Source organism: Lissotriton vulgaris, chromosome 9 (assembly GCF_964263255.1).
Source record: "Lissotriton vulgaris chromosome 9, aLisVul1.2, whole genome shotgun sequence".
Taxonomy (NCBI): Eukaryota; Metazoa; Chordata; class Amphibia; order Caudata; family Salamandridae; genus Lissotriton; species Lissotriton vulgaris.
The window spans coordinates 625100923-625113439 of NC_141697.1; the positions used below are offsets into that span (position 1 = coordinate 625100923).

A 12517-nucleotide genomic window follows, 5' to 3' on the forward strand; every position below is an offset into this window, starting at 1 on the left:
CCATATGTTGGCTGACCCCAACTTCTTCTCATTTGTGTTGTTTTCTCTACTTTTTTTGTTTTTTCAATTTTTTCTTCATACGTCTGGTCATGTGGGATTGTGTTAATTGTGTTGAAGCTCCCTGTTTTTTCTCCAGGTTTAATACTTCTATAGTATCTGTAGATTGGTTGGCCAGGGCTAGGTCAAAAATTGTGCTTAGTTGATTCAATTCCTCTTCTCTGTTGATGTTCTGAGGCCGTACGGGCTTGTTGTTAAGCTTGTTTTCATCATTTACCCTAATCTTTAAATCCTCAATAAGGGTAGTCAGGACCTCTGGAATTGTTGCCAGTTTGTCCATTGTTTGCCTAGATACGCGGGGCGTATCTAGGCAAACCCCCTGTTGCACAGGCACACAACCGCCCGAAGGACTACTGGGGCTCCCACACGGGTTCCCGGCCTCCCATGAGGTTCCAGGTTAGGCTCTGGCACCCCTATGTGCCCGCTGAAGTAAAGTGCTGCACCTCTCTGCTTCCAGATCGCCCCGTAACTCCGCCTGCAACGAAAAAGAACACATTAAAGTTCCCCAGGAACCCCCCCTTAGCTAACACTCAGGGTAAGCGGTAGGGAGGGAAACGAGTGTCCCATGACCCGACGCGCGACGTCCGGAGAGGCAACAAGCACATTCCGTATTTAAAGTGGTTGCATAGGCCTGTTCTCGCTTGATTAAAGAGTTAAGATCAGCCAGTTATTGATCTATCCCTGAAATTGCCTTTGCCATGATGTTTAGCAGGTCAACTTGCACATCCATCTTGTTTGATTGATAATTTAGTGCCTCCAAAGTGAGTAGTGATGTTTTGAAGAAAATATCCCATACTGTCCCTGAGTCGGTTGGTGATGCTATTTTGGTTGATGGTGACACTATTTTAGTTGTTGGTGCTGGCTCGTAAGTACCAATGCTTTGGTTCCGATTTGCCCCTTTAGGCGATTTTATTATTGGAGATAATTTTGCAGTCTGTGCAAATTGAGCGGATTCCTCTAGCGCATTGATGTTGTGATCTGTTTCCTCATAGTGTGCTTGCGTTGATATTTGGTTAAGAATTTTTACCTGAACCTCTATTGGTTGTTGTGCCTTATTGCTCGTGCAAAGATTTTGTGCTTTTCGCCCAAGTGATATAGCAGGATATTCATGTGGTCCTTCTGTCACATGCGGAGATTGTTCTCTAGATTGTTCTCTAAAAGTGATTAACTCCAGATCTGTTATGGATCACTATGCAATATCTTGAGGTTCCCTTGATTCTTGATGTATTGTATGCTCTGTTAAGCCCGTTGCATTTTTTGTTTCATTTAAGTTGTCCAAAGCCATTATATTGTGTTCTTCTTTTGTATCCCTTAGTTGTGTACCCCTAGTGTTCTTAGGTATTGGTGTAATTGGGGGGGTAATTGGTTATCTTCCTCTTGTTTGGTCAGCATTATCCTTACTGGATCTTTTAAGAATTCCATCTTACTTGGTCCATTGTTTGTTCTCATGAAGGCTCGAAATAGTGGTGATAATAGTGTTTGTGCCTACCCTACCGTTTTACTTTGTTGTTGTTTGCCGACTATCCTTGCGCTTTTCTTTTTCTTTTTGTTGCCGAGCAAGGTGCTCTGTCTGTTCCAGACCTCATGCTGTTTTAAGTTGAGGTTTTTTGTGTAGTATTGTTATTAAATTGTACACCACACTACACCTCAGCCCAGGCTAGGGCCCAGAAGCCAGAGAAGACATCGAACTTCAATCCACGTGTTGTTTTGGGATTTTGTAGTTTTATATTTTGCCCTACACAGTGCACTACACAGTACCTCAAGAACTGGCTGTAGGCCCTGAAGACAAAGAGATACAGTCTGCGCCCTAGCTCCAGCTGGTTCGCTAGGCTGCCTGGCCTGCCACACGATCTCCACAACCCCCGGTAAACGCAAAGACGCGATCTGGAGTCCTCTGCGTAAATGCTCTCTCAGCAGTATTTGCGTCTGCAGGGCCAGAACAGGAGCAGTCATGGTAGAGTTATAGAGCAATAAGCAAAAGAGGCAAAGAGGCAAGTGGGCAATATGCCACCTTCATTCCTCTAAGCCTCCTTCCCATTCCTATGTCCCTGCCCCAGCTCCAGCTCCTCTGCTCCTTGTCTCCTCAGCTCCAGGTGCTATGCTTGCATGCTGCTTGTGCTAATCGTAGGAAACTGAAGGACGTCCCACAGGTTTACCACAAAATGGGTAGGAAATGGAGCAGTAATATGTAATGCGTTTTGCAATACTTAGCAATACCAGAAATATACTTCTATTGGTTACCAAGACATAGAATACAAATTATACACTCAATCTTATACTCATTATACCACCAGCAACTGTAAATGTAATGGCAATAAAGCACACAAAGCGTCAAATGTAAAAAACAAATCAGAGAATAATGTTTTAGAAAAATATATATATATTTATCAATTTATTCAAAGGGGCACATTATCAACACAATTATAACAAATCATTAAAAAACATACACATAGCATGTTATAACAATATTTAAATTTTTTTTTAAAAAAAACAACACATCAGCATCAGGTTAAAAAGTTCAAAGGAACAGGGGTCGACGCGGCGTTTCGGTTACAGTGAAATAGACAACCTTCTTCAGGACCAAGTTCTAGAAGGAAACATATAATTACTAATCTTTTCAAACCCAAATTTTTACAGAATCATTTTCTAAAACAACATCTTTTCTTAAGCATAGCATTTGACAAAAGGTGCTGTTATTATACTTAAAAATTGGTGAAAGAGGTGGTTAGTACGGTTTTGCTAAAGTGCATAGCACATTTATACTGCTACCATTTCGTGGGTCACTATGTTAATTATCATAGTGATGAAGGAAATCACTTATGTGGGTGGGTGATACTCATATTGCCCACTATAAGGTTACCATGCAAAAATAATATTAGTGGGAGTGCCTAAGTTATTATCTAGGTCACTAACTGGTCACTAACTTGTGCTAATCGTACACAGACCCCCTATTATTGCCGATGAAAATGTCAATATAAATGTCAGTGATAACGGTTACAGCTAGTTATAGCTATGTAGCAGTTTTACCCAAATCAATTGGTGCTGTACCAGCTATCCTCCTGCCAAGCTACTCCCTCTCCTTCTCCAACTCCAGCTCCAGCTCCAAATTCCAACCCAGCCTTCCCTGCCTCCCTGCTCTTCCCTGGCTCCAACTCAGCCCGCACTCACAATTTTTCTTTTTGCAGGTTTGCAGGTTTTTGCAGGCAGGAGCAAATCAGGAGCAGGGCTGCCAAACCGTGCCTCTGCAGATTCATTGCCGCAATCCAAACTTCCCACGGCAACCAGCAGCCGGCAACAGCCTTCGCCTACGGCCGCCGGAGTTCAAGCAGGCAAACAGACTAAAGATGCAGCCGTGATCCTGGACGCGGCTGAAGTCCTTCAGCTGGCGTCTTTCCCACTTCTAAGCAGCTGCTACTGCTGCGGCTCTCTTGGTCCCATCAGGTCAACAGCGCCCCCCGCAACAACATCCCGCAAATAACACACAGACACCAGTGTTAGATTGGGAAAAGTTGCTGCAGGTTTATTTTACTACATACAACATTATATAATCACGGTGGGTTATCTTACGGGCGATCCAAGGGCAGACCGCATCCTCGCCACCTGCCCGCCTGATGAGCCAAGCAGCACAGTGGCGAACCACCCATCTGCTGCGTCATTATGGTAATAATTCTACTCATGCCCCTTGCGGGGCGTATCTAGGCAAACCCCCGGTTGCACAGGCACACAACCGCCCGAAGGACTACTGGGGCTCCCACACGGGTTCCCGGCCTCCCATGAGGTTCCAGGTTAGGCTCTGGCACCCCTATGTGCCCGCTGAAGTACAGTGCTGCACCTCTCTGCTTCCAGATTGCCCCGTAACTCCGCCTGCAACAAAAAAGAATACATTAAAGTTCCCCAGGAACCCCCCCCTGAGCTAACACTCAAGGTAAGAGGTAGGGAGGGAAACGAGTGTCCCATGACCCGACGCGCGACGTCCGGAGCGGCAAAGAAGCTGATAAAATGGCGGGGGGAAAATATAAACCCCTCGCCTGCCTGCCGCCCCGGACGTGCGTCACTGGCCCGCCCACGCTCCAGCCGGGCACCACCTGCCCGGGGAGGAGTGGCTGACCCAAGTAAGGGGGGCGGGGGAAGCCCTCTGCGTCTAAGGGCCCGCCCTCCTGATGGCCACAGGGTGGCCTCGGGCAGCCGCATAGTCCCATCATGTCAACAGCACCCCCCGCCCCAACATACCCAACATCCCGCAAATTACACACAGACACCAGTGTTAGATTGGGAAAAGTTGCTGCAGGTTTATTTTATTACATACAACATTATGTAATCACGGTGGGTTATCTTACGGGCGATCCAAGGACAGGCCCAGCACTGTGTCAGAGACTGCCCAGACTGGAAGTCGCTATTGCCCTGAGCCCTGCTATTGCCCTGAGCCCTGCAGTGCCCTGGGGAGTGCCCCCACATCGAATGCCTCGAGCGCTCTCGGCACAGTGCTGTCCCCTTGCCCCCGTAGAACTCAGGGACCAATAGCACTGCCCCGGTTGACTCACCACCACGTCGAGGAATCCCCTCAGAGGTTGCGTGGAACCCCCCTCGGCGGCCCTCGTATGCCAGAAAAGGGCTGCCGCATCGCGCACGATAGGCCGCGCTAGGCCTGAAGCCTCTTAGGCCTTTGTCACGTGACGGGAGCGCCGCCGCGTCACCGGCCGCGCCCCCGCCACAGCCGCGCAGTCATTGGCTGCCTGCCCGGGCCTTCTCTGCCGAGCCCCGGCACTCAGGGAAGCCCCATCTCTTTGTAGAGGGGGTCGTGGAGTCAGGAAGCCCCCTCCGTTCCGCGCCGCATGCGGCCCCTGCCTCGTCCCCAGCGCCGGTGCCCTGAAGCTGAGCCTGCACAGCGCTGGGACGAGTGAGGCCTTGAGAGGGTTGGAACCCCCTCTCCTCCCTGAAAACCAACGCAAGGGCCCTGGAGGGCCGAAGAAGTGAGGTAACCCCCTGGGGAGGAGGGCGGTAGGCCGGTAGAGGCCCGAGGTCGCCCCTCCCCCGGGGTTCTCTGAGACTGGGCCCTGTTGGCCCCCCCTTCGAATGTGCCTCAAGAGAATGGAGGTTGGAGCCTGAAATATTTATTGTGCACCGTATTTACAAGCCTGAAATATTTATTGTGCACTGTATTTACAAGCCTGAAATGTTATAGTGCACCGTATTTACAAGCCTGAAATATTTATTGTGCACCTTATTTACAAGCCTGAAATATTTATTGCGCACCGTATTTACAAGCCTGAAATGTTATAGTGCACCGTATTTACAAGCCTGAATTGTTCATAGTGCACCGTATTTACAAGCCTGAATTGTTCATAGTGCACCATATTTACAAGCCTGGAGTGAGAGGGAGATTCACTTCACTGTACTGAATTTTCTTGCAGAAGTGCGCTTCCATAGTATTCTGACGATCTGATCTAGGTTGCAAGCCGACCGGAATTCACAAGAAGAAAGGCTTGTCACAAATGATTAAAGCTTATGTTCTTTGGAGTTCCTTGTTGGACTGATAGGTACTTGCCGATATGTTTTATTACCTTTAAGGAAAAGCGTTCATGAGTGGTTTGATGTGTTATTTAAATGAATTACTATAGTCGCTTCTTGTAAGATCCTCCAGGTTTATACAGTTACCCCGTTGCCTGTCAGAGAGTTTGATGCGACAGGCGGGGTTAGTGAATGTTTCACTGCTAGATGAGCTGGTTATTATTCTAATGAAACGTTCACCCATTCATAGGAAATGTAACCTGAACATGATTCATGAAATGTCTCAATGAAATGCTTACCTGAAATGCTGATGAATTAATAATGCAACGCTCTATTTGAAAGCCTACATAAAAGATCTTGATTCTTTCAAATACAACTACTGGTGTGGTCTCCATTATTGCGCCACTGTGTGTTTCATTGGATGTGTGTGTCAAGTAGCTGCTTTACACGCAAGCCCCTGGCTGCCTTCCTGCTCGAGCCATGCTACCCCTTTAAGAGCTGGTGACCCCAGGTCTTACAATGGGGTATACCATATGCACTCCTCACCGCTATTGTAACCTTGCATACTGACAACTGGACAAGAGTCAAGCTGGGAAACGGGTCGAGCACCACCGGAAATATTCCTACACAAAGTGGTCTGAAGCAAGGCTGTGTTTTGGCCCCAAGCCTTTTTAATCTGTATTGATCGGATATCGCCCGACACTTTGATAACCCAGACTGCCACCCCCCCGAAACTGGCCAACAAACCAGTTGCAATCCTCCAATATGCAGACGACATTGTCTTGTTAAGCCAAACCCCAGTGGGACTACAAAGATCAATAAATAACCTGGCATCCTACCTGGACTCGGAACAGCTAGAGATAAACAAAGATAAAACAAAAATCGTTCGTCTGGTTGACAGCAGGAAATTAAAGTTCAAATGGAGGGTTAAGGGCGCCCATGTGGAAGAAAAAAGTTCATATAAATATCTGGGCGTAATAATCGGGCAGGGCACAAGTCACAAAGAACACAAAATGTCCCTCAAGGCAAAGACTCAGTCCCTGATCTACGCTTATAGATCCTTGTGTAAAAAATTGGACTGCCCTAACCATTTGCATTTGTTAAAAGTCATGGCTGCTCAAATCCAACCAAGTTTGTCATACGGCCTTGTCCCCTGGTGCAGCAAAGATTCGCATCTCCAGAACAAATTGCAGTCAAAAATTTATAAAGCAGCTTTTGATTTGCCAAAATGTGCTTCGCCCGCCCTGGTGAGACTGGAAGTTGGGCTTCAGGATCTTAAATACAGGCCAATGAGTAACTTTATTAAATTCTGCCACACCCTCCGGCTATCCGAAGCGGAAACTCTAAATAGACTCTGCTGGGACGAAGTAAGGTCACAGAATGAGCAAGATACCCCAAATTCTTGGGGGAGTTATTTGAGTTCATCTTTGGCCACTTTGGAACTCCAACCAGCTTGGGACAACAAGATGGATCGAGTGTCCTTTAATAAAACTGTGAATGTCGCAAGCAAAAATAAATCTTTATTGGAAGACAAATTTGCTCTCACAAAGAGACGGCACGGATGGACAGTCATGAATTCACACAGGTCTCTAAAGCCACAAGCCTACTTATCTGCCCATTTTAGTTCCTATTTAAAGATGTGCTTTTTAAAGTTCAGGATGGGGGTGTATGTCTCTAAGGATTTATCCCCCCTCTTGGGTGACAGGTTTTAACTCAGATCGTTGTCGCTTATGTGGATTCCAAAAGGAAACCTTGGCCCATTTGTTGTGCGCCTGTCCAGCCATGTTGACCCAAAGGAGACAATACCTAAAGGCGATTGTTATCAATCTGAAAATTCGCTCTCGCTGACAAGCAGTGATAAGCTGGCTGGAGGGCTCGTCATGCATCTTGTCTTACCGAGGAGTTAAGTTTATGAGATTAGTCAACAGCTGTCTATTGCAAGCGGATGATCCTTAACCATAATTGCATGTAACATATCCCCATACTTTTAATCTGGTTTGGTATATAATTTTAACTTTTTGGCTGTAATCTGATCTAAACATAGTTTTAGAATGATTTTATAATAACAGAATTTTATACACTTGAAATGTATGAGAGAAAGAGCACAGATGTAAAATGAGCCCTTGCATAGTGATATTTCTTGCTGTTCGAGTATATGAATCTCACGTATTTCATGTAGGGGGGGGGATTGTGATTATTTTAATTAATCAAGCAATAAACATTAAACTTGAAACTTGAAACTTGTGCCTCCCTTGTGTTTATTAAAACCAGAACTCCCCTTCTCTAACAGGCAAGAAGAATGTGCAATTCATTGAGGTGTCTTGCTACCATTCAATATAAATAAGTGAATCTCACAAACATCACAGCAATGCAACACTCTGCAAAATAAAATTTGAATTCTTGCATTCTCACCTGTATTTTTGGCTGCGTACTTTTGTGGTTATAGTACGACCAACGTGAGAATGGGTGGGTAATGCATGTGAGGTCCTGACATGTTTGCGTTGCTGTGAACGTGGTTTTGCTTGTATGCACGATTAAAGGTTGTAGGACAGAGTGAAATCACGACTCGTGCTGCATAGCAATGAATACTTTTCAAGTTTATGCATAGCCTCACAAAGTTAAACATTAGTTAAGTGGAAAGACCGGATAAACAGGCCATGTTGAAAATAGGCTGTGATTGTTCAATAAAACTAATATCATGCAGCACAGAGATTCAGAAAGCACACACAGTTCTTGAAAGTCAGGAGTACACATTGCTGCTGCCAGGTCTTGGACATGATGGACGCAGGGGGAAGCATCTCTGTTTCCTTAGTTCTCACCCTATTCTCGCTGATTTTCATCATGGTCTGGAAATCCATCCGCCAACCAAGCAAACTTCCTCCTGGACCGATTTCTCTTCCTTTCCTCGGGAGCGCGCTCCATTTGGACAGCAAGAACCTGGCCCAGTCAATAATAAAGGTACAGAGGTGGGGGACTGTTAAATATATTTTTGGCTCACATTTCTTTATTAACTTTTAGCATGATGTACTATGGAGCTCAATACAATTGCGACATTTCACAAGGGACAAAACCCAAAGACAAATTTACCACATCATATTTCCAAAATAAATAAAAAGATTTAAATATATTTTTGGTAGGTCTTCCCCAAAGAGTTCCTTATCCCTAAAAAGTGTGCCAAACAAAGGGAGCTTTAGCACTTTCTAAATTCTTAGAAACATACTAACATTCTTTATTTTTGATATAATGTCACAATTTACTCTAGTAGTATGTTTTACAATATAGGTTGCTGGTTACAAGACATGTTCTTTATATGGCTGCCAGTGCTCATAATCACAATTCTTCCTGCTTCTTCACAAATGTCCTATGTTTGCATGGTATTCATTTTTTCCGAGTGCTCTTTTTCCTCAATTTAAGGCGCACACTGCAGCATGTAGGCTGTGCTTGTTTTGCAAGGAAAGTTATTTCTGTCCTATTTTGATATCATTATGGGCAAGAACACCAGAAAGACCAGGCATGTTAAAGACTCCAGTTCTAGTTCTTCTCTCTCCAGGTTCAAATCCCAGTCTCCTCAAACAAAAATGAAAAGAAGACTAGGGTAAATGAGGAGGACTCTTTTGAAGACAAAATGTCAGGTGTACGTTGTGAAACACTGGTATACAGGTGCTGCTAATAATCACTCTAGAAGAAATGTTAATATTTCTTCTGGGTCGGAGGAAGAAGGAGTAGCGCCCCCATCTGACCAGAAGGGTCAGATATGCCAAAAAGTCTACCAAGAGGTTGCATGAATAAGGGATTCCCAGAAGTTCATCTGAACCTATATTGAAACAGTTCATGAAATATAATGTTACTGGGTTTCCATTACACCGACACATCCACAATGTAATTTTATTTAAGGGAACAAGGCTAACAAGTTTATTGATCCTTGCCTCATGTCCAAACGTGTTTTTGTCTCAAAGAATCTGGCCCAGCTTGTCGTACTCTGTTATATGATGGCTGTACATTTACATGTAACCTTTTCAGCCAGGAAACAACAACAGATGAGCTTCCATTACATTATAATAGTCGCAATTTGTTTTCTTTTCAGGCACCAGCATTTTATGGGCTCATGATTTGCACAGGAACAGCACTGGGCCCGCAGTATACAGAACTGCTTCTCCTGTGGGACAAATGTGTGACTTTAGTGCATCCATTGTTTCTTATAAGTATATACATGCTTTGAGCTGCAAAATATAATGCTTCGGGATACTATAGCAGACTCTGATGTATTGGATTAATCTGGGAGGTTTTTCCAAGCTATTCATCCATCCATCCAAAAGCTAAGAATTTCTAGCTTATTTTTTGGGAAAATTGTGTTGTAAAAATCAATGCTGTAAAGGTAACATTCGATCCCTCATTACAATGTCTGCAGAATAGGTGAGGTACTTACCACACATGGTAAATACAAATACCTCGGAGTGAAGCGGTTACCCCATGTGGTAAATACCTCCTATTCTGTGTTTTGATTTGCGCATGATCATAACATGCACTATTCGTATTTAACACATTACATTGACCAGGTTTTGCCTTTTTTACGGGCCTGTGAGGGTGTTATAATAAGCACACAACTTGTAATTCTTATCCTTGTGTAAACACCTGTTTACACAGGGATTGGAATATATAGCCATTAACTTGTAAAATCGGACTTGGTCACATTTTTCTCCACACCGCATTGAAAGTGTCTTTCTAGATAACTCGTTACAATATGAGGCCTGTAATGGTGCTCTCCCTGCCTGAACTTCAAATTGAATCAGTTCTAGGTGCTCCTGATTTTGTCAAACAAGGATAGCGAAAGGAGTGTCAGCTTCACACAATTTGGTCATGTGGGAGGCAGAATTTGAAATCAGATCTTCCAGCTTTTAACTATTGGCCAACAAAGCTTTATTTCGATATTTGATATCATAAAAGCACATTTACAAATTTAAAACACAATTCATAATAAATACATTAAAAAGAGAATTTCATCTAAAAAGCTTTTTTTACAATGAATAGATAAAAAATGAATTAAACTTTAACAGCTTTGTGAATGCTTAAAAACAGTAGCGGTCGGCAGTAGGTGTTTCTATAGGGCGGTGACGTGGGCAGGAGGAGGGGCAGGGTGGGGGGAAATAATGTATGGATTACGGAGTTTTACAGGTAAGTAAACATTTAAATACATAAAACGAATTTCGTTGCGCACACTGCATCACCAAATGTGATGCAGTGCGCGCAACGAAATTCGTTTTATGTATTTAAATGTTTACTTACCTGTAAAACTCCATAATCCATACATTATTTCCCCCCACCCTGCCCCTCCTCCTGGCCACGTCACCGCCCTATAGAAACACCTACTGCCGACCGCTACTGCTTAAAAACAATTAATTATACAGATTCTTCATAAAGCCTTTAGTCTAATCAGCCATGCCCAGCTTAAAAATTTAGCCACCCCACAGGCTAGGGTTGTACTGGCATCAGCCTTAAGTATTTTAAGTGCAGCAGAGTGGTCCCTAGTTTCAAGCTGCAGGCACACAGGTTTAAGCCCTTTTAATCTAGGTTTTGTATAGGCTGGGCATACGAAAAAAAGGTGAGAGATATTTTCAACAACACCTGCACAGTTTGGACAATCCACGGGCGTTTGGTGCGGGGGCTTTCATTTGCTGGTACGATCACGGAGAGGAAGGGTGCCCATCCTAAACTGGATAAAAATAGTCCTATCTCTCGGCTTTGTGATAAAGTCCAGATAGGGCTCCAGGCGAGGTATATGCTTGTATTGACGAAATACCTCAGTCAGCCTGCCTTGGTATAGGTCCCTCTGCTCTTGATTATCAACCCATGCCCAAAAGGCTCTCTTGGTTTCTACCTTTGATAACACTGCCCCAGACTCCCAGGCAGTTAAAAGGCCAGTGGCGAAAAGGAGCTTTTTTATATTGGCTAACCATCCGATCTTGTGGGATCCTTGGAGATTCATGACCTCTCTTAGGCCCTCAGCATACTTGGAAAGCTCTGGAGTGCGCCATAACCGGGCCCAGTATAAGAGAGGGTGCAGGGTGACTAGGTCCTTAATTGAACGGCGACCCAAATCACTCAAAAGTGGCTTAGTTGGGGTGCCCCTCGGGAGTGAAACAAGCTCCCTAAAGAACTTGTTTCCTGTAGTGACTAGCACGTCTACACATCCAAAGCCCCTGAGTTCTGCTCCATATAGGGCACAGCCTACAGCTTTTGCAGCATAGATTTCCAGAGCAGGAGCAATGGGCTTAGAGGTAGACGTGCGATGTTCCCTCCTTAATACTCCTACTACCCGTTTATGATTTAGGGCCATTTTATCACTATGTAACTGCCATTTAAATTTATCAGAAATTCTGATCCCCAAATAATCGAACTCTTTGACGTGCTCCAGTGTCACCCCATCGAGAGCCAAAGTAGATCTAGACGATCTGCTTGGGTTAAAATAAAGAAGCTTTGTTTTAGAGGTGTTAATGACAAGACCCCTCATCTTACAAAACAAGCAGAAGCGATCCAACAGCTTCTGTAACCCTGCAGGAGTTTTTGATACTAACAAGTATCATCTGTAAAAAGTAATGCAGGGACTTTATCACCTGCCAGGACCTGGGCATCAGCATTAATTTCAAGCAAAAAGGAGAGTACGCCGTTCATAAAGAGCGTGAATAGTGTAGGTGCCAGTATGCATCCCTGGCGGACGCCTCTATTCACGGGAATTTTATCAGTTTTTTGCTCCTGTGATCCCCATCTAATGCTGGCGTAGTTTCCATCATTCATATGGGCCAAGAGATTCAAAATGGGAGGGGGAATCCCCATCTCCTGCAGGACCAGCGATAGGCGTCTCGGGGGACCAAGTCAAAGGCGGTCTTCAAGTCAATGAATGCCAAGTAAAGGCCGCCTTTGCCTATGGTAACCACCTTCCAATGCAAGAGTGCCA

The 12517-nt window shown here is 44.6% G+C and overlaps 1 protein-coding gene across 2 annotated transcripts in view; it reads left to right on the forward strand.

The window, feature by feature from the left end:
* Nucleotides 1–8277: 8277 nt before the first annotated feature.
* LOC147691983 (cytochrome P450 2C11-like) overlaps nucleotides 8278–12517 on the forward strand; it is a 401641-nt gene continuing 397401 nt past the window's right edge. For both annotated transcript variants that reach the window (XM_086938272.1, XM_086938273.1), the window contains exon 1: nucleotides 8278–8523. In XM_086938272.1, the coding sequence (XP_086794398.1) occupies nucleotides 8341–8523 (183 nt within the window). In that variant the 5' untranslated portion in view covers nucleotides 8278–8340. The remainder of the gene's footprint in view (nucleotides 8524–12517) is intronic.